Source organism: Vulpes vulpes, chromosome 1 (genome assembly GCF_048418805.1).
Source record: "Vulpes vulpes isolate BD-2025 chromosome 1, VulVul3, whole genome shotgun sequence".
Taxonomy (NCBI): domain Eukaryota; kingdom Metazoa; phylum Chordata; class Mammalia; order Carnivora; family Canidae; genus Vulpes; species Vulpes vulpes.
Window position 1 is genome coordinate 108,646,349 of NC_132780.1, and position 25,341 is coordinate 108,671,689.

The following is a 25,341-nucleotide window of genomic DNA, read 5'->3' on the forward strand; positions in this document are numbered from 1 at the left end:
TTAATGGCCAAGATCACATTCGACCCCATTTATCCTTCTCTGAATAAAAAAGGAAATTATGTGTGTGGGATTTTGTTGTTACTTCATTGGTTATTATCACATGATGACCCAAAATTAAAATCATGGATAAATAAATGCTGGACACTTGGCTTCATGGTGTCTTCAGGTTAAGGGTTAACACTTCATGGATTTCCATTAAAGTACCTCATTAAATTAAGCACGGATTTTACCATCTGCCTTGACCATTTGTCGAAATAATTGTTATTTAATTGAAAAGCATATCAATTTTGCCGGAGTTAATATTATTTATAATATCAAGGTAATAAATTAGAATTCTCATCCCAAGCATCAAAGTGTTTTTATGAAAAATTTGTGAAATTCTTAAGATTTGCCATGTTTTCTGCCTTCCTGATAGGTCACTCCTTGTTAGTGCCCTCTGAGATAAGCCAGCATTTTTGCAATATGAGTTGTTGTTAATCCCTGTGTCCAGAGTAAGTGCACTTTTGTAGTAAGAGCTTTCAAGTTAGGAATTGCTAAGGCCATTTTGGGGTCTAGTATGTTCTTTTTCTTCTTTTCTATATAATAACTTCACCTTTATGAATCAATACGAGGATTTCATTACTATCTTTAGCTCTTTCATCACCATTTTACATGGGTAGAAGACATTTTTTAATAAAGATATAGAGCTTTTCCCTAGATATATACCCCTTTGTTTGCCATCTTGAAAAATAATAGCATTAACGATCTCGTGAGTCACCATTATGACAAACACTTTGAACAAAAAGTATGAGCTAAACATTTTATCTAAAAACCTCAGTGATACAGCTCACAGAGCAGGGGAGTTTTAAACAACATTCAGGGGAAGTTCTCTGCATTGGCATTTTAAAAAGTCATTGGAGAGAGAAGAGAGAAATAATCTTTTATGCCCAAGGAGAACTTAAAGAGTACATTTGTAACAGTCCTAGTGATACTTAGCAAATATTCATAACCCATTCCATTAGTGTGAGCTACATATTTTTATATCTATTTCAAATGTGGAGAGCTACAGCAAGAAATGCTTAGTAGTTGTACTTGGCATTGTGTTCTGGTATATTCATTGGAGAGTTAGGACTCAGGATTCCTCTGCTGCTTTGAATCATATAAATTCTCACTGGAAGCTGTTTCTCTAAATCGGCTATTTTTTGTTAATGAAAATGAATGACTGATCATTTCCTGTGTATGTAGGGTATTTACTCACAGTTCTAGGCAAAAAGCGTTAATTGACTAAGCCTACTTCATGTCTAGTTATTTAATAGATAGGAGAACATTAAAGAATGAGGACTGATTCAATTACTATTTTTTATTATGTTCTCGATTTCTCTCTATCCTGTCCCCTGAACATTGTTTTTAGCTATGCAGGAAGTTACCTGCTACTATTTGAGTTCCAAATCCTCTCATATACCTTGTAGTGCAATATCTAATGAAAAATTAAGAGAACCAAAGATAAAGGAAAAATATAAAGGCAACATGATATAGCCACTAACTTATTCAGACGTTTGTTAAAACCATAATTTCCAGGTTGGTTGCATCTAAGAGATCCTTGACCACCCTACTTCTTACCACTAAACTGGAAGTAAGCTCTAACCAGACATTTGTCATCTCAAAATACACATTGTGTGAATCTTGGACACTTACCAAGAGATTTATCTTTTGCAACTGTGGAATCCGTGACTATTTTCATAAAGTTTTTATGTAATATATGGACAAACTAGAAGTCTAAAACTCACCTTGTCAGTTTTGCCTTGTAGAACGCTTTATTATTCCACTACTGTCTCAGAAAAAAAAAAAAAAAAAAAAGAGAGATGGTCCTAAACTGAAATTTCTGAAAATTTCAAGAAACATTGTTATTTGTTTCTTAACAATGCTACTAAGCCTTTCTAAAATTTTTCTCATTAGTATCTCTTCATGTATAGAAGATCTCGCAAGAAAGTTGATTTTAACTGAATTCTATTTCCAATCAATACTTACTTTAAAATCAAATGTATGTTCCCGCAGGGGAAAATCAACTCTCTACTGAATAATTTGAGAAGATAGTGCTTGAGGACCAATATAGCACATTTTTAATCACTTTCCTCATCACTACATAAGCACCTACTAGTCTTCTTTTTATTTTTTTTAACTGAAATCCTCAACAATTTAATGAGTTAAATGCAATTAACCCTATTTCACAGTGTCCAAGTCTCTGTGAAATTAACCTGCTCAAGATAATACATGTGGTATATTATTCCATATCCCATATAATTTCAAATATATTTTGCTGCCTTAAGACTTCTGTGGAATTAAAATTTCATCTCTGGCTTTGAGTGCCTGCCAGCATTTAATATAGTGCAAGGGATAGAAGGGTGTGCTCTAGAATATAGGCCCTGACATGGCCTCTCCCCTTGTATTAGACATCTGGCAAACCCAAATTTTGGTTTCTTTCTCTTTCCCTACCCATAGCCTAGCAGGCAGCCAGAATGAAGGGAAGAAAATGCCCCATTATCCTATCAAACTATAACAGAGAGGGAAATAAGATAATGTAGAAATGCTAGAGTCTCCATCTAGTCAATCAACTACACGGTCACTGGCCACTCAAAGGGCAGAACCATCCATCCATAACCCTCCCCTCTCCTTCTAGATATTCCCCACAATGTTTCCAGAGGAAAGGGCTTGCTTCAAAAGATAATGTTTTCCATTTTTAAAATATTTTCTAGGTGTCTATATACATGCTTTTCTTAAATTTCAAGTGTGTTCTCTTTTCAAAGCTGTAGGGAAGCCCTGGTCCCTGAGCCAGGCTATGTGCTATACCAGCATTACCCATGTTAAGGAAGCACTTTGAACTCTGAAGGCTGAATGCATGCAGGTAGCATCCTGTTCTGCATATTCAGAATTCTTATGTTTATTTCAATCCCCCAATTGTTTATGTAACGGATGGCCCCCATATTCACTATTGGCCTAAATGAGAGACCATTTTTAAAATTTTTATTGAGGACTTAAGGATTCCCTATTTTAGTGGAGAGTTTCTTTGGAGAGTCTTAAAATTCTAGGGATATAAAATTGAAAGTAGTATTAACAAGACAAACTCTTTATTCTTCTTCTTTTCCTTCTTCAAAACTAGAAAATGCTGACAACTCTTCTTCCGAGATGCAGGAATTAGAGCCCTCCTCTCCTCTGACTCTTTAGTAAGCTTGGCTCAGGAGGAAACTCACTCTGCTGAGAGCTGTGTGACCAGGGAAGAAAGAAAAATAACTATTCTTTTGGAGATGACCTTAATTACCTGCACAGGTATCAATGGCCAGTTTGCCAAAAGTGATGATTCCACACTGTCAGGGTCCCAGTCTTAGATACTGGTAGCCTCGGTGCCCTTCTGCAGTCTCTACCAGGCAGATTCACACAATGTGTATTTTGAGATGACAAATGTCTGGTTAGCGCTTACTTCCAATTTAGTGGTAGGAAATACGGTGGTCAAGGGTCTCTTAGATGAAACCAACCTGGAGATTATGGTTTTAACAAATGTCTGAATAAGTGGCTACATCAGGCTTCCTCTACCTAGGAAGTGTTCATGATTACTCATGCTCCCTCTAGAAGAGTTTTCAGATTTGTTATACATAAACCTGCTTTTGAAACACCTAAAATTTTATGAACTCTTTCATGTGGGAATTATTTTAAGTGGGTATTGTTTTTGTTTTTCAACCGTTCAATTCCATTATAACATTCTGTGTTTTCAAATGATCCCACCTCCCAAGATTGTGATGTATTGGCTATGCCTGCCACTTTCACCCTCCTTCACTTTGCTAACCTCCTTCATCCCCTACTAAATGATTTTTTAATTGGGAGGTAGTTGATACCCAACATTGGTTAAGGTGAACAACATGTTGATCTGATACACTTCTATATTGTAATACAATATGTTAGAGCATTAGCTACCGCCTCCATCATGTCACATAATTACCACCTCATTTTGTGGTGAGAACATTTAAGATCTAGTGTCTTAGCAACTTTAAGGTATTTAAATCAAGGCAAACTTTGCTGGCACCGCCAGTTTTAGTCCTCTACTTCCTTTGAAGGAGATCTCGAAACATGTCTATAATATTGAGCGAAATACCACAAACGAAGTGGAGAATCTTCTACAAAAATATTTAAAAGCAACTTGAACCCTTAATAGGCACTGCACTTATGGAAATAACGTAGTATGAAGAGTTGAGACCTAAGTTTGAACTCCCTTCTGCTATTTAGCAGCTATATGATTATGAGCATTAGCTACATGACTCTCACCAGTTTGGTCAGCCTGTGCTACCTGCAGGGCGTTTTCCTTGCCTATACACTATCACATGTGCCCTCTCAGCAGCCCTACTTATCAGATCTTGTTACTCCAGATTTATATGTGAGCAAGCATGCTTCCGAGAAGGTGTTTAACCAAGGACTTGCAGCCCAAACTTGACACATGAAGATGAGAATTCAGGCCCACTGACCCTAAGACCAAGACTTTTCTTCATGCTTCACAGATTAGATGAGTCATTCACCTCTAGGGCTTCTTCCAACATTTTTGCTATTCTGTTATTTAAATTGCCTCTCATATTTAAAGTTACGAAGCCAAACAATGAAGAAAGTTTAGGAGAGCCATAAAAATTTTGACCCAAGCACTCATTCTTTATAAATTCTTAAACTTGTCCTTCCAATCAATTGACCAAAAAATATTTGGCTGAAGCAAATGACTTAAATACATTTGTCTCTCCTTCCAGGCATACATGCATTTCTAACCTCTGTGATTCTTTCAAATCTCTGAAATTTTCCAACGTTTAAAAAGATACATTCATAAAGTTTTAGGGTTTTTTTTTTAAAGATTTTATTTATTCATTCATGAGAGACACAGAGAGAGAGAGAAAGAGGCAGAGACATAGGCAGAGGGACTCGATTCCGGTCTCCAGGATCACGTCCTGGGCCAGAGGCAGGCGCTAAACTGCTGAGCCACGCAGGCATCCCTATATACATAAACTTAAGTTTATTGTTACCATATCAATTTCAAAACCAAACCAAAGTAATCAGCATAATTTTTAAAGGCTTTTCCCTGCTAGGAAGAGTGGAGTCTCAGTAATAAAAATGGGAAAATTAATAATAATATGCATGTAAATTTTATATACGTATAGTCAATGAATACCCCCTCCCCCACTAGCCACACTATTTTTATTTCTACTTAGTACATTTGACAATGGTTAACACTTAGCATATTTGTGTAACCCTGTAATGTGGTTCATGGATTCTAGAGCAAGACTCCTGGAGTTTGAATCCTGGCTTTGCTACTTACTAGCTGTGTGATCATAAGCAATTTTATTAGTCTCAATGTAATATGGAGATATCCTAAGGCTGAAATAATTTAATATCTATGCCACACTTAGAACACTGCCTGGCACACTAAGGCATTATAAGACTGCTAGCAGCTATTATTTTGGAGAGTGAAATTAAGAAAAGAAGGGAGATACTGCTCTTCATTTACCATTTCTTACTGTTTTTTTCTTTTATAAACCTTAAAATAAAAGCAATTCATTGGAAGTTACTAGACTCACTCTACAAACATGTTCTACAAATATGTCATATTATCTCTAAACACCCCCCCCCCTTTTTTTTTAAATTCCAAACTGTGAGCAGTGATCTTTAGCCTGATTTACCTGGATAAATATATTGAAAGATACTGTGATTTACCCTGAATACAGCTTCCCCAGAGATAATTCTAGTCACTCCCTTCCCCTTGGTACCTCCTTCTATTGAATATGACTTGATGAAACCATAGAAGCTACTCTCTGTCCCTAAAACAATAAATCCACCCGAAAGTAAATAGAAAGGGAAATGCAAAAGGTATGCAGTTTTTCCCAGCACGTTTTACCTGGTTCTTTTGTCCCTGCTGCAAGTCATCTATGCTTTAGCTTTTCTCAGTATAATGTTTTATATTAAGGTAAAGAATGCTTACAATTAATGTGCAATTACATCTGTTTTGATATATGTAATACAGCTTTGTGATCATTACTCCAGTTATCAAATAGAACATCCCATCATCCCAGAATGTTCCCTTGGACTCTCTTTCTGTTCAGCCCCACCATCCACATTCCCTTAGGCAACCACTGTGCTGATTATTAACACCAGAGATAACGTTTGCCTAATCTTGAACCTCATATAAATGGAATTATACAGAACGTACTCTTTTGTGCCTCGCTTCTTTCATTTAACATCATGTTCCTGAGGAACATGTATTAATGATTTTATTTTTTGAAATTACCGAGTAATGTTCCACTGTTAGAATATGTCACATTATTTTAATCCATTCTCCTGTTCATGGACGTTTGGATAGTTTCCAGTTTGGGCTATTATGAGTAATATGGCTAAAAACATCCTTATACAAGCATTTTTGTGGGCATATGTTTTCATTCTCTTGGGTTAGTACTTAGAAATGGAATTGCAGGTCATAGGGTAGATATTTTTCATAAGAAACCACCAGATAGCCTTCTAAGGTAGTTGTCCAAATCCCAACTCCTACCAGCCGTGCTGGAGAGTTTCAGTTCTTACATATCCTTGCCTAAATTTGGTGTTGTCATTCTGTTTAATCTAGCCATTCCTGGAGGTGTGAAATGATACCTGATTTTGGTTTTAACTTGTATTACTCTGAGGCCTAAGGATTTTAAGCTCCATGTACTTATTGGTCATTATTTTTATGCAGTGACTATTCAGGTCTTTTACTTATGATTTTACTCGTATTTGTGTTTTGTGTTTGTGTGTATCTGTTTGTAAATGATCTGTTAGAATTCTTTACATATTCTGTGTAAAAATCCTTTGTTATAGATATATTGTGACTATTTTGTTCTACTCTGTGATTTGGCTTGGCTTCTTTTTTTTTTAACACTGTCTTTCAATAAGCACAAGTTTTTAATTTTAATGAAGAAAAATTTAGCAACTCTTTCCTATTATGTTTAGTACTTTCTGTGCCCACTTTTCAAAATCTTTGCTTATCACTAAATGGTGAAGATATTTTTCTGCCTTTTTCTAGAAACTATACATTTAAGGATATGATACGTCTAAGATAAAGGTGGTTTGTTTGGATGGTTGGTTTTGCTTTTGCTATACATATATTTGTCAACTCATTCCAGCACCGTATGCTAAAAAAGACTTTCTTTTGGCTTTGGAACATTTATAGTAGTAGTGGTGGTGGTGGTAATAATAGTAATAGTAATAGTAACAATAATAATGTAAGTCCTTCAACTTTGATGTTCTGCTTTGAAGTAATAATCTTACTTCTTTACATTTTCATATAAATTTTAGCAATTTGTTTTTTACCAAAACAATTAAGAGCTTTTTGGGATTATGGTTTCTTTGAATTTATAGACAAAGTTGAGATTTGATTTTTTTTTTTTTTTTTGTGGTACATAAATGTTTAATTACTTGATTCGAACATGGGAATGAAAAAAAAAAAAAAACCAGCAAGATAGGCCTGGCTTTTAAGACTTTGTATTCAATTCGTTCTACTTTCACATCATCTCCAATTAGTTGATACACTTAAGTGACAACTGTAGAAGCCTGGATGTCCACCAGCAAAAATGAAGGAATAATGTTTGTTTCCAAGGCATTATATGCTCCAGTGGCAGAACTTGGGTTAATGTAGAATTTATTTTCATGCTCAAATGCTTCAAATTCGTGTGTGTGTCCTGAGATAAGAATGTCCACATCGAACTGCCTCTGCAACAGGGCTAAGCTGGCCATGTCTCCCCATGGAATAACTTGATGCCCATGGATCAAACCAATTTTGAACTGCCCAACAGTTAACAACTTTCTGTTCTGGATAATTCAGATTCTCATCAAAGTCTCCCCTCACAATATGAACATCACCAGCCAGAGTCCTGAGGTAGTTATAACTCTCTTTGGTGTGAAGGTTTCCAGTACAGAGAATGTGCTGAATCTCTCCTGGCACCAGCAGTTTTTTTTAATTTAGCTGGCAAACTGTTGCACCGGTATGGGATGTGCATATCTCCTAATACCAACACCAATCTGTGCCCAGCCATCCTGTCAGTGGGCTCCACTCAGTCACTGAGATTTGAATTTTAAATTTGACTTCTTATTTAGCCTTCCAATTTATGAACAACACATATCTTTTTATTTACTCTCCAGTTTTTCTTAGCAATATTTTATGACTTTTATTGTGGACAATGACATGTCTTATAAAATTTATTTTTATGCTTGGGACGCTTGGGTGGCTCAGCAGTTGAGCATCTGCCTTCAGCTCAGGGCTTGATCCTGGAGTTCTGGGATCAAGTCCCACATCAGGCTCCTTGCATGGAGCCTGCTTCTCCCTCTGCCTGTGTCTCTGCCTCTCTCTCTGTGTCTCTCATGCATAAATAAATAAAATCTTTAAAAAAAATTAGGTAACTGATATTAGCCTTTCTCCTTTCATAACACAAGCATTTAAACTATGAATTTCATCCTCAGCATTGTTAGTTGCAGTCCACAAATTTCAGTATGTTGTATTTTCATATTCATTCAGTTTAAAATGTTTCTGGATTTCCTTTGTGGTTTCTTTGGAGCCATGTAACTCCAAACATTGTTAAATTCCAAACATTTCTCCTTTACTTCTGTTTTGTTAAGCTTGTGCAAGCTTTTAGTCATTTGAAATGCACTGAGATCTGTTCTTTTGGCCTATCATGCAGTCATTACCTGCTGGATGCTATATGGGCACTTGAAAAAAAATATTTTATAGTTGATTGGTACAGTATTCCATAGCTGTATGTCAGATTAAGGTAGATAATAATTTTTTTACATCTTCTTATTCTTACAAGGTTTTTTTTTTTCTTTTTTCAGCATATATGAAGTCACTTCACATGTAAGAGGGCTGTAAGCATACACTTCTAGTACTAGGGCTAGCTCAGTACTAGTTATTTCATCATGATTGTCAATTTGGGATTTTGGTCCATTAATTCTATCAGCTTCTGGGACAGGAGTATTACATTCTCTAAATAAGATTGTGTATTTGTCTATTTATTTCTCCCTTTAATTCTATCAGTTTTTGCCTTATGTTTTCTCTAATGACATACACTTTAAATGTTAGGACTTCCTTATGTATTGAATCTGTTATACTATGAAATGTCGTTCGTTATTGCTGTAATATCCCTCATGTTGAATTTACATTGCCTGATATTAATATAGCTATATTACTTTAATATGCTTACTATTTACATGTATATCTTTTTCCATCCTTTTATTTTCAATTTTCTATTTCTGTATACTTAAAGTACATCTCATATACAGTAAGCTTGATCAAACTATGACTCTCAGGCTGTTGCCTGATTTTGTAAATAAAGTTTTGTGGTAGCACAGCCATGCCCATTTCTTCACATGCTATTTGTGTTGCTTTATAATACCAGTGTTGAAGAGTTGGAACACAAACCATATGGCCTACAAGCCTGAAATAGTTGCTATCTGGACCCTCTAGAAAAAATATTAACCCTTGAAATGTAGCATTTAGTTGTTCTGGTTGCTTAGTACGGTCTGACAATCTCCCTTTGGTTGGAGGATTTAGCCAAGCTATGCTCAACTTAAGTATTGATACAATTAGATATAAAACCACCATTTCACTATTTGTTTTCTAGTTGTTCTCTCTTCCTCTTTTCCTACTTTCTTTTGAGTTATTCAAATAAGTTTTACTATTATATTTTAATTTCTCTAATGGCCTTTTAACTATACCTCTTTGTATTCTTTTATTGCAGTTGCTGTAGGGATTACAATAAGAGCTCTTAATTTACAACAATCTACTCATGTAATAATCTAAAACCCTTGAAACATTATAAATGTATTTAACCTCCTTCACATAATTATAGTGTGAGGTTTATAATATATGCAGTTGTAATGAATATGACAGCAATAGGAAAATGGATGGAGGAGGTTCAATGAGATTGTAATGTTTCCAGGGTCTTTTACAATGCTATATATATTGCATTAAATGATTGGTTGTCTTTATAAGAAATTGTTTTAAATAGTATTTATATTTTACCATATATATATAATCTACATTCATTCTTGTACATGTGGGTTTCCATGTAGTGTCATTTCCCTTCAACCAAAGAACTTCCTTTAATACTTCTTTGAGCACAGGTCTGCTAGCAAGGATTTCTCCCTGTTTTCCTTCAGCCAATTTAATATGTCTTTATTGCCCTTATTCAAAAGTCTTTTTATTGAATATAAAATTCTGGGTTGAGATTTTTTTTTCAGCATTTTAAAGATGTTTGGTTATCTCTGTTATGCATTTTTTCCTGATGAGACACTCAGCAGTAATTTGTGTCATTGTTCCCCTGCACAAATTTTCTGTGGCTATTTTCAAGCCCTTCTCTTTATGTTTGCTTTCCGTTAGTTTGATTATGATGCACTTAGGTGTGTTTTCCTTTGTATCATTCCTCTTTGGGGATTGCTGAGCACTTTGGATCTCCAAGTTAAGGGCATCAACAAATCTGGGAATATTTTTTCATTGTTTCTTCAAATATATTTTCTGCCCCATTGTCTTTTACTTCTTCTACTGGAACTCTAGTTGCACATACATGAGACTGTTCGGTATTGTCCCATAGGTCACTCAGGATCTTTTTTCCCCTATCATCTTTCTATTTTTCAAACTGTATAATTTATGTTGTTTTGTCTTTAAGTTCATTGAGGCTTTCTTCTGTACCTCCAGTCTGATGATAAAAACAATTCCATGAATTGTTCATTTGCAATATTGTAGTTTTAAATGGTAGAATTATTTTTGTTTACATTTTTTTGCACTGAGATTTCTGTCCTCTCCTTGTCACCACGTTTGTCTTTATTATCACAGAATATGTAATGCAATAACTGATTTGAAATTCTTCCCTGCTATTTCCAAAGTCTGTGTCATCCAAGGACACTCTCTAGACTTTGTGTTAAATTGTTCTATTCTTCATATGTATGGTAACTTTTTAAAAATTGTAGATTAGTCTTTTTGGGGTGATACAGAGATTCCATGTTCCATTATATTCTTCTAAAAAATATGGATTGTTTTCCCCAGCAGACAATTAAACTCTAGCTGATTTCCTTGATTTTGTGAAGGTTACATTTACATTTTATATGGCATATCTATCTTAAGTCGAATACTGACACTCAACACATAGTCTTTACTTGGCTCTTCTGGGAAAGATTGATATGTTTGCCAAGGGCTTTTGGCTTGGTGAAATTCAGCTCCAAACTATATTTCCCTGTGTAGACAGTAGCTAAAATCTTTGTCACATTTTTAAACTTTCCACCTGTTGCTTTCTGTCTGGCTAAGTGAAATTTCTGTCTCCACACACACAGTGTAGGAATCATCCAAGGGGTTTATTATGATTTACACACATGTTTGGGGTTCTCACCACTCTATTGCTCTCTTCTTTCTGAGGTTTTTTTTCCCTTTTATTTTCAGTGTTCTAGTTAGTCTTTGTGTCTCCAGCTGGAGAGTGACTTAAGAAGAAAAGTTGTATAACAATAGAACTCACCCAGTATAAGGGTCAAATTTTCTTCAGTTTCTACTTTCTTTTTGTCCCCCTCTAGTACAGGCAAATAGTTTATTTTTCTGAGAGTTTATAATTGTTATAAATGTAAGGATTAACAAAACACATGGGTTTTAAAAAAATCATTACTGGTACCAGAGTTTCTCATAGTCCATACGTTATTTCAAAGTTGTGAAATCGTTATGTCATGAACCTTAACATAACTTCTTTCTTCCAATATGGGTCAAAGAAAGTTGAAAAAATCAGAATTGCAAAACTGATTTATTACATTGCTAAATTTTTAAATTTAAAAAATTTTCTTTTTTAGAAGATGCCTATAGAACATTGACTCTTTCATGTGTTACTCTCTCTAGTGGCTCCAAACATGTTGGAGTTTTCACTTTAAAGGCAAGGCGTAGTGGTTAATGAAATGAGTTTGAAAGAAAAAAAGAGCGAGAGAGAGAGAGAGTGAAAGGAGAAGTCTAGAGAAAAGGAATGGAGGAAAAATCAGAGAAGCAAGAGAAGGCAAGGAGAATAAAAGGAAGGGAGAGAAGAGGCTTTGAGACATACGTGGCTTTCCATGATTACTACAATAGCTTACTGATTTATAGAAATTATGGTTATTAGTATTTATTAGACTATATCATTAAAAGCTATTAGAATAATCAAGGTATGTGTTTATATGTATAATTTTGTTCAGTTTTATTTGAAACGACTGGAATAAGGAATCACTCAGGTACTGTCATGGTACTGTATGGACTTTATATTGGTAAATACTAATATCATAAGGAAGAGTGGAAGGAAATACGTATGAGCTGTAATGAGGTCGGTTAATTCAATTCAGTAAAAGAAATGTCCTTTGGATGCCTACTGTATTCAGTCAATATATTAAGTGCTGTGGTTAAAATAGAAATACAGCATAGTAGTTATTCTCAAGGAGTTAGTGATCAAGGAGACTAAAGAGATTGGCTACATCTTGAAGTGTCATGGGACAGATGGCTAGAGATCTGGGTGGAGACTCTCCAAAGGAAAGAGCTGGTTCTTTCTGTTTTTAAGGGCTGACAAAAGGGAGACATGCCAGTACCTTAATCAGAAGTTAAAGAAGGCCATTGCCATGGGAATAGGGATAAACCAAAGGTAGACTTTTAGTAAAACTGCAACTGAGCCTTAACCTAGCTCAAGTCTAGACTGAACTGGAATCATCAGTTCTTCACCCTATCTCCCTAACAAAGGAAAAGAGAAACCTTACCTAATGGAAAATAACATTGTATAGAGTTGCTACAGTTCATCTATACACATGGTGTCATGGAAAATGAAAAGGACTAGCTGTGTAAAAAGTCAAGAAAATACAATCAATTATCAAGAAAATAGAAAAGCAGACAGATGTGCATGATTTGGACATTGTAATTAATAAATAGACAAAGACATTAAAATGCTTACAGATAATATATTGAACATAGAAGAAAAGATGGTCAAAGGAGATGAATTGAAATGTGTTCTTAAATATTTTAAAATCAAATCGACATTTTAAACCAGAAAAATATAGTATTAGAAAATAAGCCTTTGATGGGTGAATTTAAAAGTGGATTGGTGGGGTGCCTGGGTGGCTCAGTCAGTCAAGTGGCCAACTCTTGATTTTGGCCCAAGTCAGATCTCAGGCTTATGCCTCAGGTTCCATGTTCAGGTGGGGAGCCTACTTCTCCCTCTCCCTGTGCCCCTCCCCTGCTGCTGATGCACATGCTCTCTCTCAAATAAATATCAAAAAAATAAAAGCCGATTGTTTACAGCAGAGCACATGAAAAGCAAACCGGAATACAGATCAATAGAAAACACCTAGATTGAAGGGGCAGGATGGAAAAGAATAGATAAGGAACATAAGAACATAAGAAAAGTGTGGGGCACCTACAAAAGATCCAACTTATATATAAGTAAAATACTACTAAGAGCAAAAATGCCCATCACCAGTAAAATAAATAAATAAATCATGATGTATTCCCCCAATGACAGGCTCTGTAGCAATGAGAATCAACAACCTATAATGACAATCAACATTATATATGAATGTCACAAACATTAGTTTAAGTAAAAAGCCGACAAGAATTCATGTAGTATGATTCCATTTATGTACAAATGACAGGGACAGGTAGAGCTTTCTGTGAGAACTTAGGATTATAGTAACTGATGGAGAGGTGGTAGAGACTGGAAGGGAGCATAACGGTGGTACTTCTGGGTCTGCAGTTTTCTGTTTCTTGAGCTCAGTGCTGGTTACATTCAAGCATCCAGTTTTTGAAAATTCATTGAATTGTATGCTAGTGATAGACACATTACCCTGTATGGATATTAGTCTTCAACTGAAACGTTTTATTTTATTGTGTTTAAAGATTTATTTATTTGAGAAAGAGAGAGAATGCTTGCTAGCATGTTGGGGAGGGGCAGAGGGAGAGGGAGAGAGAGAGAATCTTAAGCAGATTCCATGCTGAGCATAGAGCCCAACGCAGTGCTCGATCTCACAACCCCAAGATCATGACCTGAGCTGAAACTAAGAGTGGGACACTTAGGCCTGTGCCACCCAGGCCCCCCAATGAAACCACTTTTAAAATGATTCATGGGGGATCCCTGGGTGGCGCAGCGGTTTGGCGCCTGCCTTTGGCCCAGGGCGCGATCCTGGAGACCCGGTATCGAATCCCACATCAGGCTCCCGGTGCATGGAGCCTGCTTCTCCCTCTGTCTGTGTCTCTCTTTCTGTATGACTATCATAAATTTTAAAAAAAAAAAAATTTTTTTAATGATTCATAGATTTATTTTAAAAAGAAAATGATTCAGAGATTCATAAAAAATTCAAGTTCTATCAAAAAATCACCATTCCTCTATTTTACTGTTGAGTTTACTAAAACTTTATCTATTAGTAATCTGTTAACCAAAAAGATTAAACCTCAAATTATCTGTGATACACATAATGTGATATATATATAGACAGCTTATGTATCTTATACTTTATATATTAAATTATTTTATATATTTTTTATTATATAAACTATATGAGAGAGAATGAGGATATCCATCTACATCATTCTTCCATTTGCCTGGAAAATACATAAGATAAGAAAGTTGTCATTCACTATTATGTACCATTTTACTGGAAGATGGAAAATATTTATGTGATAATATAAGTCAAGACATAGACTCAAACTTACAACATGTCTTATTTACATTTTTAAATGTCTGATGCAAAATTCAATTACATATTTTAGCACTTAGTCATGTTGGCAGGGTTTGAGCTTGCTCTCCTGCCTTATGAATGGACTTAGAAGGCTGTAGTTTAAGCTAAACTAAGAATTTTTAAATCACAAATTAAATTAAACTTGTGCTAAATATGAGTATCCCAGTTTAAATGAGCCATATGTCTTTATCTCACTTGTACGTGTATCCTATACCATTACATCTCTCTTTCTAGTAAAGTTGTGATTCTTAGCAAATGAGCAAAGGAATTCTTTTTTTTTTTTTAAGATTTTATTTATTTACTTATTAGAGACACACAGAGAGAGGCAGAGACATAGCAGAGGGAGAAGCAGGTTCCCTGCAGGGAGCCCTGATGCAGGACTCGATCCCAGGACTCCAGGATCATGCCCTAAGCCAAAAGCAGATGCTCAACCACTGAGCCACCCAGGTGTCCCAGGAATTCTATTTCAATAATAGAAATACATTTAGGGGAAAATTATTTTTAGGGGAAAAATAGAGCTTTCTCCCTAGTTTCCTTACATACAGGAAAGAGAAGGAAGGAAATATACACTTTTTTGTTTTGTTTTGTTTAGATTTATGTATGTATTTTAGAGTCAGAGGGAGAGCATGAGCAGGAGGGGCAGAGAGAGAAGGGGAGAAAATCTGAAGTCTACTGTGCCAGAAACGTGGAGCCCGACACTGGGGCCAGATTTCATGACCCGCGAGATCCTGACCTGAGCCAAAACCAAAACGCAGACCCTTAACTGAGTGTGCAACCCAGGCAGCCCAATACTTTTTGAAATACAGTTGTGGGGGATCCCGGGTGGCTCAATGGGTTTAGCATTGCCTTCAGTCTGGAGTGTGATCCTGCAGTCCCAGGATCGAGTCCCACATCAGGCTTCCTGCATGGAGCCTGCTTCTCTCTCTGCCTGTGTCTCTGCCTCTCTCTGTGTGTCTCTCATGAATGAATTAATAAAATCTTTAAAAAAAAAAAAAAAAAGAAAGAAAGAAAGAAAGAAATACAGTTGTGGTTTCTCCTGAGTCATCCCCAAACCAAGGAATTTAGCTGGTGCTTGAGAAAACCTGATTTCAGCTCTTAAAAGATAGAAGAGTTATGTGTAACCATGGCAGCTACTTGGGCGCTGGTTCTCAAACTTCAGCATGCGGAAGAGCCACCAGGAGGTCTTGTTTATCAGAGATTGCTGGCCCTCTCCCCAGAGCTTTTGTTTCCATTGTTCATTGTGGGGCCTCAGAATTTGCACTTCTATCAGGTTCCCAGAGGTTGCTGAGACTGTTGGTCTAGGACCACAATTTGAGAACCACCACCAGAGCTGCTGTAGCCTCTGCTGTCAGTGTTCTGTCATAAACTTGGGTCCCTGTTGAATCTTGCTTTGATTTATTTGATTAAACAGTTGATAAAGATACAGGCCATTAACTCAATCTGGATGCATAATAGGGAATGTTGAAAGGGAAACGCCCTAATAAAACCCCCTTGGAAACATTTTGCAGCAAGTATTTACCCAAAAGGGAAGTTTTTATTATTAAATGATAATAATTACTTCCTATAAAGTGAAGAGAAAAATATCCCAGCCAAAACCATGATGCAACTAAGTGTGTATAGTCTGTGTTCAAAATACTCTCTCTCTCTTGCTTTTTCTCCTACCATGTGTTTAATGCAACTCCACTACCAAGGTAATTGCACCCAAATGTGTTCTGTTACCAGTCAAGGCTCACCACTGCAGAATGGTTTGCTGCAGTCTGGTGCCTGGATTAGATGTAAAACATATGCTTTTCAAGACACATTAATGTCACCCCTTTATAAAATTACAAAGAAAAAATAGTTAAATGCGCACGTGTTAAACGTGATGGTATTTATTTAATTTTCTTACAGGACTGCATCAAAACACGTAAACAAGGACCTTGGTAATCTGGAGGAAAACAAAAAGTTAGAAGAAAACAATCACAAAACAGAAGCCTAAGAGAGAAACTGTTCTAATTGTTGTCCAGGTGGGTAGGCTGTGTGAGGTTTCTAGAAATAAGTCCCAAGCAAGTGTGACACCCCCCCACCCCCCACCTCCAGAGAGGGAGGGAAAGCGTTGACATTGAGACGCTTCAGAATTGCAGCTTGCAAAACAGGAGAGTCCTCCAGAGGACACTTTGGCAACTCAGAAAGTTGTTCTCAGAAGAATGGAATCTCAGTGGTCTCCCCATCCTCTTAAAAATAGCCACTATCCTCTGAATAATTAAAATCAATTTTGAGATTTTAACGTTCAATTAGCATTTTGTATTCTAATGCCAAAAATTTTGCTGAGTGCAAAGCTTAATTTTATAAATTGGTATTATGGCTGGAAGAGAGCTGGTTCTATGCTTCAGATTTACTTTAAAAAGCAATTATGAGAATAACTTTTAAATATAAAAATTTTGATCTAAGGATTTAATACTTACAAGAGTCCATGTATATATGCAGCCATCTCCCAAACTATTTTCATGGAAAGCCCGACAAATTTTGTAGACACACAAACACTTTTGCAGTTAGCATGTATACGATATATATGTGTGTGCGTGTATATATGTGTATCTACACGTGCACATATATGTATGCTTGTATATTCCAATGTTACATATATTGCATATATTTCTATATAATAGCTATAGGAGTGTGATTTTTAAAGACAGTCTCCATAAAGAAGTCTTCCATGGTATTGCCACTTAGAATTTGAGCTTTTCTTGTTGATTTATGTTCTCCTGAGCCAGCCAAAAAGAGAAGCCATTTGGACAACTTATTTTGTGCGTCCTTGAGAGTAGCTGTTGCTGTAGCTTGCTCATCGGATGTAAAAATCCCCAACAACCACAGTAAAACTTTGGTTCATTATTGGTTTATTTGTATAAGCAGAAGTCACAATCTGAGTGTGTCACCCAAGGCAGGAGGCATGGGAAAGAATTATAACTGAAAGGATGCACACAGGAAAGAAAAGTAGAATAATTGAAATAAAACATTTTTAAAATCTGAACACCGGGATCTCAAACGGATCGGGTGAAAGAAGTAAAAAACTCGGTTCCTTTCCCCCATCCCGCTGTCCCTTGGAGACCAAATAAGCAACATCCCCACCTGATTTTTTTTATTCTTCCTCTGCAGGGCTCATTCCTCAGTCCTTTGTAAACAGGTTTTGCCTTCTGTTTTCTTCAAAATTAGATAGAGTGAATTCTCAAAGAAAAATTAAGCTTAAAGACAAAACTTAGAGAATGAAATATTTTCCCAAAAAGCCCTCTAATCTTCATATGAATTAAGCAATTTTCATAAAAATAAAGACTCTCAACAATTCCAAAAAATTACCCGTAGAAGGACTGCAACAATGCCTGGGATTACAGATGGGCTCAGGGACAATGGAGTTTTATGAAAGGATCCTATAAAGTAATTCCTATCACTTTTAGTACAAGGCATCTGTTGATGGTGAAAAATGATTGCTATGGTAACCTACTAAATTGTGTTTTTTTTTTCATCATTTCAGAGAAAAAAAACTATATAGACCAATTGAAGCATGAACGTGGATTGTATTTAATACATATACAAAGACATTGACAGCAATTCATGGTTCAAGTATTAAGCAGTTCATTCTACCAAGCTGTCACAGGATTTTAGAGAATTATCTCAAGTTAAAACAATTAAATGAAATTACAAACAAAAACAAGTTTTGGCAGCCATGATAATAGGTCATGTATTGTGTTTGGTTTGATTTTTTTTTTTTTTTTCTGTAAATGTCTGCACTGAGGATTTCTTTTTGGTTTGCCTTTTATGTAAATTTTTTACGTAGCTATTTTTATACACTGTAAGCTTTGTTCTGGGAGTTGCTGTTAATCTGATGTATAATGTAATGTTTTTATTTCAATCGTTTATATGGATAATCTGAACAGGTACATTTCTGATTCTGATTGCTATCAGTAATGCCCCCAAATTTTCTCACAAGCACCTAAATCCCAAAGGTGGCAGCTTGTGAAGCCTGGGGAACGCACACATTGCTCTATTCAAAAACTGTGATTTTTTTTTCTTTTTTTTAATCACAAGGGAAGGGGAAGCAGAGAGTCAGATTGATAAGCAGCAGACGAATTGATTCTGTGCATGCACTACCAGCTGACTCTCAGGAGTAAGTCACACATGCACATGGACACACATACATGATAATGGTACTCCCAAACTGACAATTTTGCCTATTCTAAACAAGACGTAACACAGAATTTGGGTAGCACTTACCTCTAGAGACACCTGCTAATAAATTATTTTCTGTCAAAAGAAAAAAAAAAAAAAAACAACGTGTGAGAGACAGTTTGGAAAAATCATGGATAACATTCCCATTTTCACAGCTCACAATGTAAATCACTGTAATTAAAAATTGGTGTTAAATCCTTTGGGTTATCCACTGCCTTAAAATTATACCTATTTCCTTTAAAAAAAAATAGATATCAGTCAGAATTGGAGATTTTTAACAGTGGTCATTATCAAAGCTGTGTTATTTTCCACAGAATATAGAATATATATTTTTTTCGTGTGTGTTTTTGTTAACTACGCTACAGATATTGAATGCACCTTGAGATAATTTAGTGTTTTTAACTGGTACATAATTTATCAAGCAGTACATGAAAGTGTAATAATAAAATGTCTATGTATCTTTAGTTACATTCAAATTTGTAACTTTATAAACATGTTTTATGCTTGAGGAACTTTTTAGGGTGGTAGTATAAATTGGAAACTTTTTGAAGTAGACTGGATAAAGGCCCATAGCTACTTGTGACTAGACTTTTAAACTTTGCTCTTTCAAGCAGAAGCCTGGTTTCTGGGAGAACCCTGCACAGCCATTTTTTGTCCCAGGATTTACATAACTTTACAGGAAAAAAATTAAAAGAAAAAAAAATGAACATCAGATTTCCAGGTAAAGAACTGTATTCTTTAGGAGGAAAAGGAAAACTGATGTTTGTTTTTTAGACTGATGAGATAAACAATTCTGAAGGCGATGAAAAAGAAATAGAAGATAAAGTCAGAAGGAGATTGGGAATAATATTTCGCCACTTCTGCATTATTTAGAAACACATGTTATTGTACATTTAGTAAACTGTTGATTGTTCTGAGCAGTAGTGACTCAGTTTAATAAAAGCTTCCTGTAGTGCATTGGTATGGACTCAATACATTAAATATCCTACTAGACTCAATGCTGTATAAAATATTACGGGGAAAAAGAAAATATGTTATTTTGCCTCTAAACTTTGATTTATTGAAGTTTTATTTGGCAGGAAAAAAAATTGAATCTTGGTCAATATTTAAACCAAAGTGAAAGGGGAAAAAAACCAAAGTTATTTGTTTTGCATGGCTAAGCCATTCTGTTATCTCTGTAAATACTGTGATTTCTTTTTTTTTCCTTTTCTCTTTAGAATTTTGTTAAAGAAATTCTAAAATTTTTAAGCATCTGCTTTCCACAATACACCATGAACACTAAAATGAAATTACTTCCCTATAAATATCTTTTTTTCTTTTTTTTCTTTTGGTGTGGGAGATCAAAGATTCAAAGTCTAACTCCGAAGATATATTTACAGAAAGAAGCGCTGTCACAATAGAGAGGGTAATACTACAATTATTTCTTGGCTTCCACTTGCTGTAGTTAACTAAGTCCAAAAACAGCTGTCAGAACCTAAAGAGCAGAACATTTGAAACTCAGAGCTCTGGACGGAAAGCAGGAAGTTTGCCGGGGACAAAGGGGACAGCACTATTACTATTGAATCAATGCCTGGAGAAAAAAAAGCGAGGTTTATTTGTGTAACGGCAGCCACATGCACAGCGAGGCTGGGAAGGAAGATACTGCACCATCCTTAACTTCGGAGCTTGCATCTCTCCAATGTAACGCTTTGGCAACAGGAGACAAGTCTTGCCAGTTCAAGTCTCACTTCCTGTCTGTTACCAGAATTGTACGTGGAAATGGATTAACATACCCGTCTATGCCTAAAAGATAATAAAAATGAAATATGTCTTCACATGCCTCTCACAGCTGTTTTCTTGTCTAAAGTAGGCTGTTCATGTGTAGAAAGTCACTGTCTTTATTAGAGAGGGGACAAAACTGACTGTGATTCCCCATAGCCCTGAGCAGTGAATGCGACAAAATAAAATTGTCTATGCCTTCCCACGATGGCAGGCCAGGCCACCACATGTAGTCCTGGACTTCAACGGTGGTTGGTTCCTTAATGCGTGTGTCTCCGTCTTAAATGATCGCACGGTACTTATTTCGGTGTCCCCTGTGGCTGTCCTAGAAACTTAATTAAGAGGGCGCTCTCCTACTTCTTCTCTTCTACCATTAACACACCACCCAACTTGCCGTTTGGAATCACGTAGGCATGAACTTTCATAGAAATGCTTCCTCTTCAAAAGAAGATAAAGCCAGCTATGCGTACATCAGAGAAGCAGATTGCTGTTTATTGAGCCAATCCTATGTGCAAGGACCCATACATGATCTTATTTAATCCATAATAGTTGTAAGTAGTATTAAATGCCCCCCATTTAATAGCTGAAGACTATCTGCTAAAACTATCCATCAGTCCCAAATGCAGTTAGCTTCCAAGTAGATAAGTTGGCTATTAGGCCTGACCTGATTCTGGAGGCCATGCTTGTCCTAGTCTACTTAGTCTCCAAATTTCTGTGATAAATCCTTTGCATCATATGTAAGAGTGGGAAATATTAGTTGACACATGAAAGGGTTATATCATCATTGAAGAATTATCCTGAGATATTCAAATCATGCAACAGGCCAGTATTATAGAATTTTTCAATTGTATTTGGGTGATTGGAAATTTTATTAGACATGTGTATGTTTAAAGCATATGTATTTAAAAGTGATGACATAAATTGCACATAGACCATGTGATATATATATACATGTCACACTACAGTGTGAAGCATACATATATTCTTGTCATACACTAAATACCTAAGTCAGGGCTCTTTTGATGTCTTCTTTACATGGTTTCACTTCAGTCCCCTCAACATCCTGTCACAGGAAGCACTGTCTCCATTATACAGATGAAGACAGTGTCCATAACTTTACAGTCACAGGCACAGCAGGTGCCTGAACCAGGACCTCTGTGCTCAAGTCCAAATTCTATTCACTATATTGTTTATTATCTCTATTAGAAGAATGAACATCTGTCTGTCCTTGAGGCTACCAAAAAGATAGATTTATAATAAATAACCTACTTGATCCCCTTAATTAACTAATGTCATTCATATTTAAAGTAATAGGATAAGAAATATGTGGAAACTGCTTTAAAAATGATAAATTGCTACATAATCTTTTTAATTGTATGCGTAAGGAATCAAATGCAACTAATTCTACTATTAAAACAATCAATGCTCTAGATTCGGCTTTACAAATATAGTACTTTAACAATAAAAAGTACTTAAATCAAATATAGAAAGCACATTTCTCCCCTTAGCTTCTTCATAAAAATTATGTTTTTAAGATTTTATTTATTTGAGAGAGAGAGAGAGAAAGAGAGAGAGAGTGCACGAGTGGGGGAGAGGGACAGAGGGAGAAAGGAGAAGCAGGCAACCAACCGGCTGAGCAGGGAAGCCGACCCAGGGCTGGATCCCAGGACCCTGAGATCATGATCTGAGCCAAAGGCAGATGCTTAACTGACTGAGTCATCCGGCCGCCCCTCATAAAAAAGATTTCTAAAACACACTGTATGTGGGAAATGTAAAGTCAGAAAAGGAGCTCTTTTCCCCCAGCATGCTGGCTCTTCACCTGTTCATCATCCTTATTATAATCCAATTTATGTTTTTTCCCTAAATCTGTTCTTCCCTCATTTTTTCCTTATAAATGCTCCTAAAATACACAAATAGTCATTGGAAAATGAACACACAGGCATGCAGCTCCAAAAGCAGATTCCATTCTCAAGTTATCTATCTTGCCCCTTTTATTAGCTAGTTCTGGGAAGGGTTTCACCTTGTGATGGCCAAGCAGCTGAATGAGAGAAGAGATGCTTTGTTACATAAAAGACGTGTGTGTGTGTGTGTGTGTGTGTGTGTGTGTGTTTGTGTGCATTGTGGGCTATTTTATCTTATTTTCCTGGAAAGGAGGACATAGAATTTGCTTATCAGAAAAAGAATTTTTTGAAGGACTACAAAACGTTTTTTGTACAGGAAGCAACTATGTGGTTAAAATATTCATGATATTTGATGACCAGGTGATTCATAAGTGTAACAAACAGGTACCACAACACATCACAACACATACGGGACTCTGGGGTGCAATGAAATTTGTGAGTGAACCTTATTGTATAAACTCTATGCTACAAAGAAATAAATGAGCGTCTCAGCATCATAGAGGCTCAAGATAAATTATTAGATTCTTTGAGAAAACTTGCATCATCAGAGAGCAGAGGCTGTGGTCTCCTGAGCATTTGATAAAATGTGCCATTAGAAGTTGGCAGCAACTCAATTTGGACTACTTGTGAGATAATCAAAATGAAATCTCAACTTTTCCCATAAATTTTCTCTGATCATTTTCTCCCAGGTGAGTCAGGATAAATTGAGCTTCAATTAGCAGGTTAAATTGATGGCTTGATTCATATACATCAGAGATGTCCATTTCCACAGGAAAAAAAAAAGTTAAAATTTGGGTAGCCCTATACATTTCTTTGAATTCTCATCAGTAAGAAAAACACATTATTAGCAAAATAAGATGTAGTTACTGCTTGGAAATTGATTCACAACACTCTCCCTAGAATGGCTCATTAAGGAAATGGAATATTTCTGTTAAGAAAAGGTTTATGTCTAAGTGTAAGAGTCATTCCTTGGATGCTGAACTGTTACTAACAACTCAATCTACCCGGAAAATTCGGGCTTCTACGTTGTTGGCAGTAACACGAGGCTCCGTGTTCTTAGATTGATTAGCATCGTCCACCAAAACCTTTAAGTAGCCTTCGTATTGAGAGGCAACTAGATGTTACCTATTGTAGAATCAGATTCCAAGAGGGAAGATTATTTTTATAAAACATTTGCAGGTTCATTTGCAGAGGTAATCTTCTGTGACTCTTCTTAACTTAGAGAGCTTCGTATATAATAGTTGTGTATAAGCTGTTTAAAAGATAATGGGGTTTTGGTCGCATTGGCAACACCACAAAAACAACAGATAGACCTTCCCCCATGTTCCTAACTAAGAATCTGTTCTCGGAGAAATATAATTCAATAGTTGCCTGTAGTGTCATTGTTACTCTTCCATTTTTTTAGGGTGGGGGAGGGGCAGAGGGAGAAGGAAAGAGAGAGAGAATCTGGAGCAGACCCCCTACTGAGCACAGAGCCTGACATGACACAGGGTTTGCTCGATCTCACAACCCTGGGATCATGACCTGAGCCGCAGCCAAGAGTAGGATGCTTAACTGACTGAACCACCCAGGTGCCCCACTCTTTGATTCCTTTGTGCCTAATTTTTCTTGAATGTAATAAGGTCACCCAAATATCAAATATGTCCTTCCCTGTTATAACCACAGGATTCATGATCTTTTTTTGTTGTCCTGATGATCATGCAACGTATGGAATCAGTGTTCAATTCGGAGGGCTGTGCAGATTTGTCAGCGTTAATGCTACTATTTTTGTGGGATTTCTGCAAAATAGATGGAGTGAAGTTTACATTAATCCCTTCAGTACCCTTGCCTGGTGACTCGGCATTGCGGTGAAGAGAAACTGGCAGTGAGGCGGCTTGCGTTGACTCACCTCCGTTATGCCCCCTTCTTACTGTTGGAAGAAGGGTATGTATGTGGGTACAGGCTGAGGTGGGGGGATGCTGCTTCTCAACTTCTCCTTCAGAATGACTTTTCCAAGCATTTGATCCCAGTGGTTGGGAGCAAAGTCCAAAGGGCTTCACCAAAATAGGTTACATCCCAATTTAGAAATGAAAGACCAGAATGGAGGAGCAGAAGGCTGGAAAGTTGGATGAGCCCAGGGAGCTGTTGACTGATGATTTGGTTCCCCAAGTGAGCTTAAGTTCCCATATTAAAAGCCCCTGGATCTGTCATTGCAGTGAATTGAGCTTTTGCTAAAAGATGACTTTGAGTGATGAAGCGTGTCGGTAACAGTCCTCACAGTCTGCTTTGGTCATTGGCTTCTATGTTCTTCCTAGAAGAAGCTACTCTAGCCATACCACAGTTGGGCCCTTTCCCTGCATCTCACTCCATATATTTCAGAAGCTGTTCCCTAAAGTTAAATGGTTTTGCAAAAACCAGCCCGTTCCTGTATCTCTTGTGGTCTGTGTGTTGCATCAGATGTCCTAACTCCCTACCCTTACCTGTCTCCTTACACTTTGCATGTGTCTTTGCAGTTTTCCCCACAAAATGTCAGACCATATTTTTTTTCTCCCCTTGACATTAGGTTCAGCCACATGATTGCTGTGGCCAATAAAATCATGGGGAAGTGACAGTTTTGTAGTCCGGAGTCTAAGCCTCCAGGGGCCTACCGTGTTTCTTCTTGCCCTCTTCTACTGTCATTGCTGTGAGAAGGACAGGCTACGGCAAACAAACCTGTTAATGCCAGGAGGAGGGTGAGGATGCACAGAGCTGATCTGCA

General features: G+C 36.5%; 1 protein-coding gene and 1 pseudogene across 7 annotated transcripts in view; one reads left to right on the forward strand and one right to left on the reverse strand.

Moving 5' to 3' along the window:
• The window catches only part of ALCAM (activated leukocyte cell adhesion molecule), a 207,612-nt gene extending 190,864 nt beyond the window's left edge, over window positions 1-16,748 (forward strand). For all 7 annotated transcript variants that reach the window (XM_072722321.1, XM_072722336.1, XM_025989994.2 and 4 more), the window contains one exon: window positions 16,633-16,748. In XM_072722321.1, the coding sequence (XP_072578422.1) occupies window positions 16,633-16,720 (88 nt within the window). In that variant the 3' untranslated portion in view covers window positions 16,721-16,748. The remainder of the gene's footprint in view (window positions 1-16,632) is intronic.
• LOC112913406 (vacuolar protein sorting-associated protein 29 pseudogene) lies at window positions 4,028-8,083 on the reverse strand (annotated as a pseudogene).
• Window positions 16,749-25,341: the final 8,593 nt, after the last annotated feature.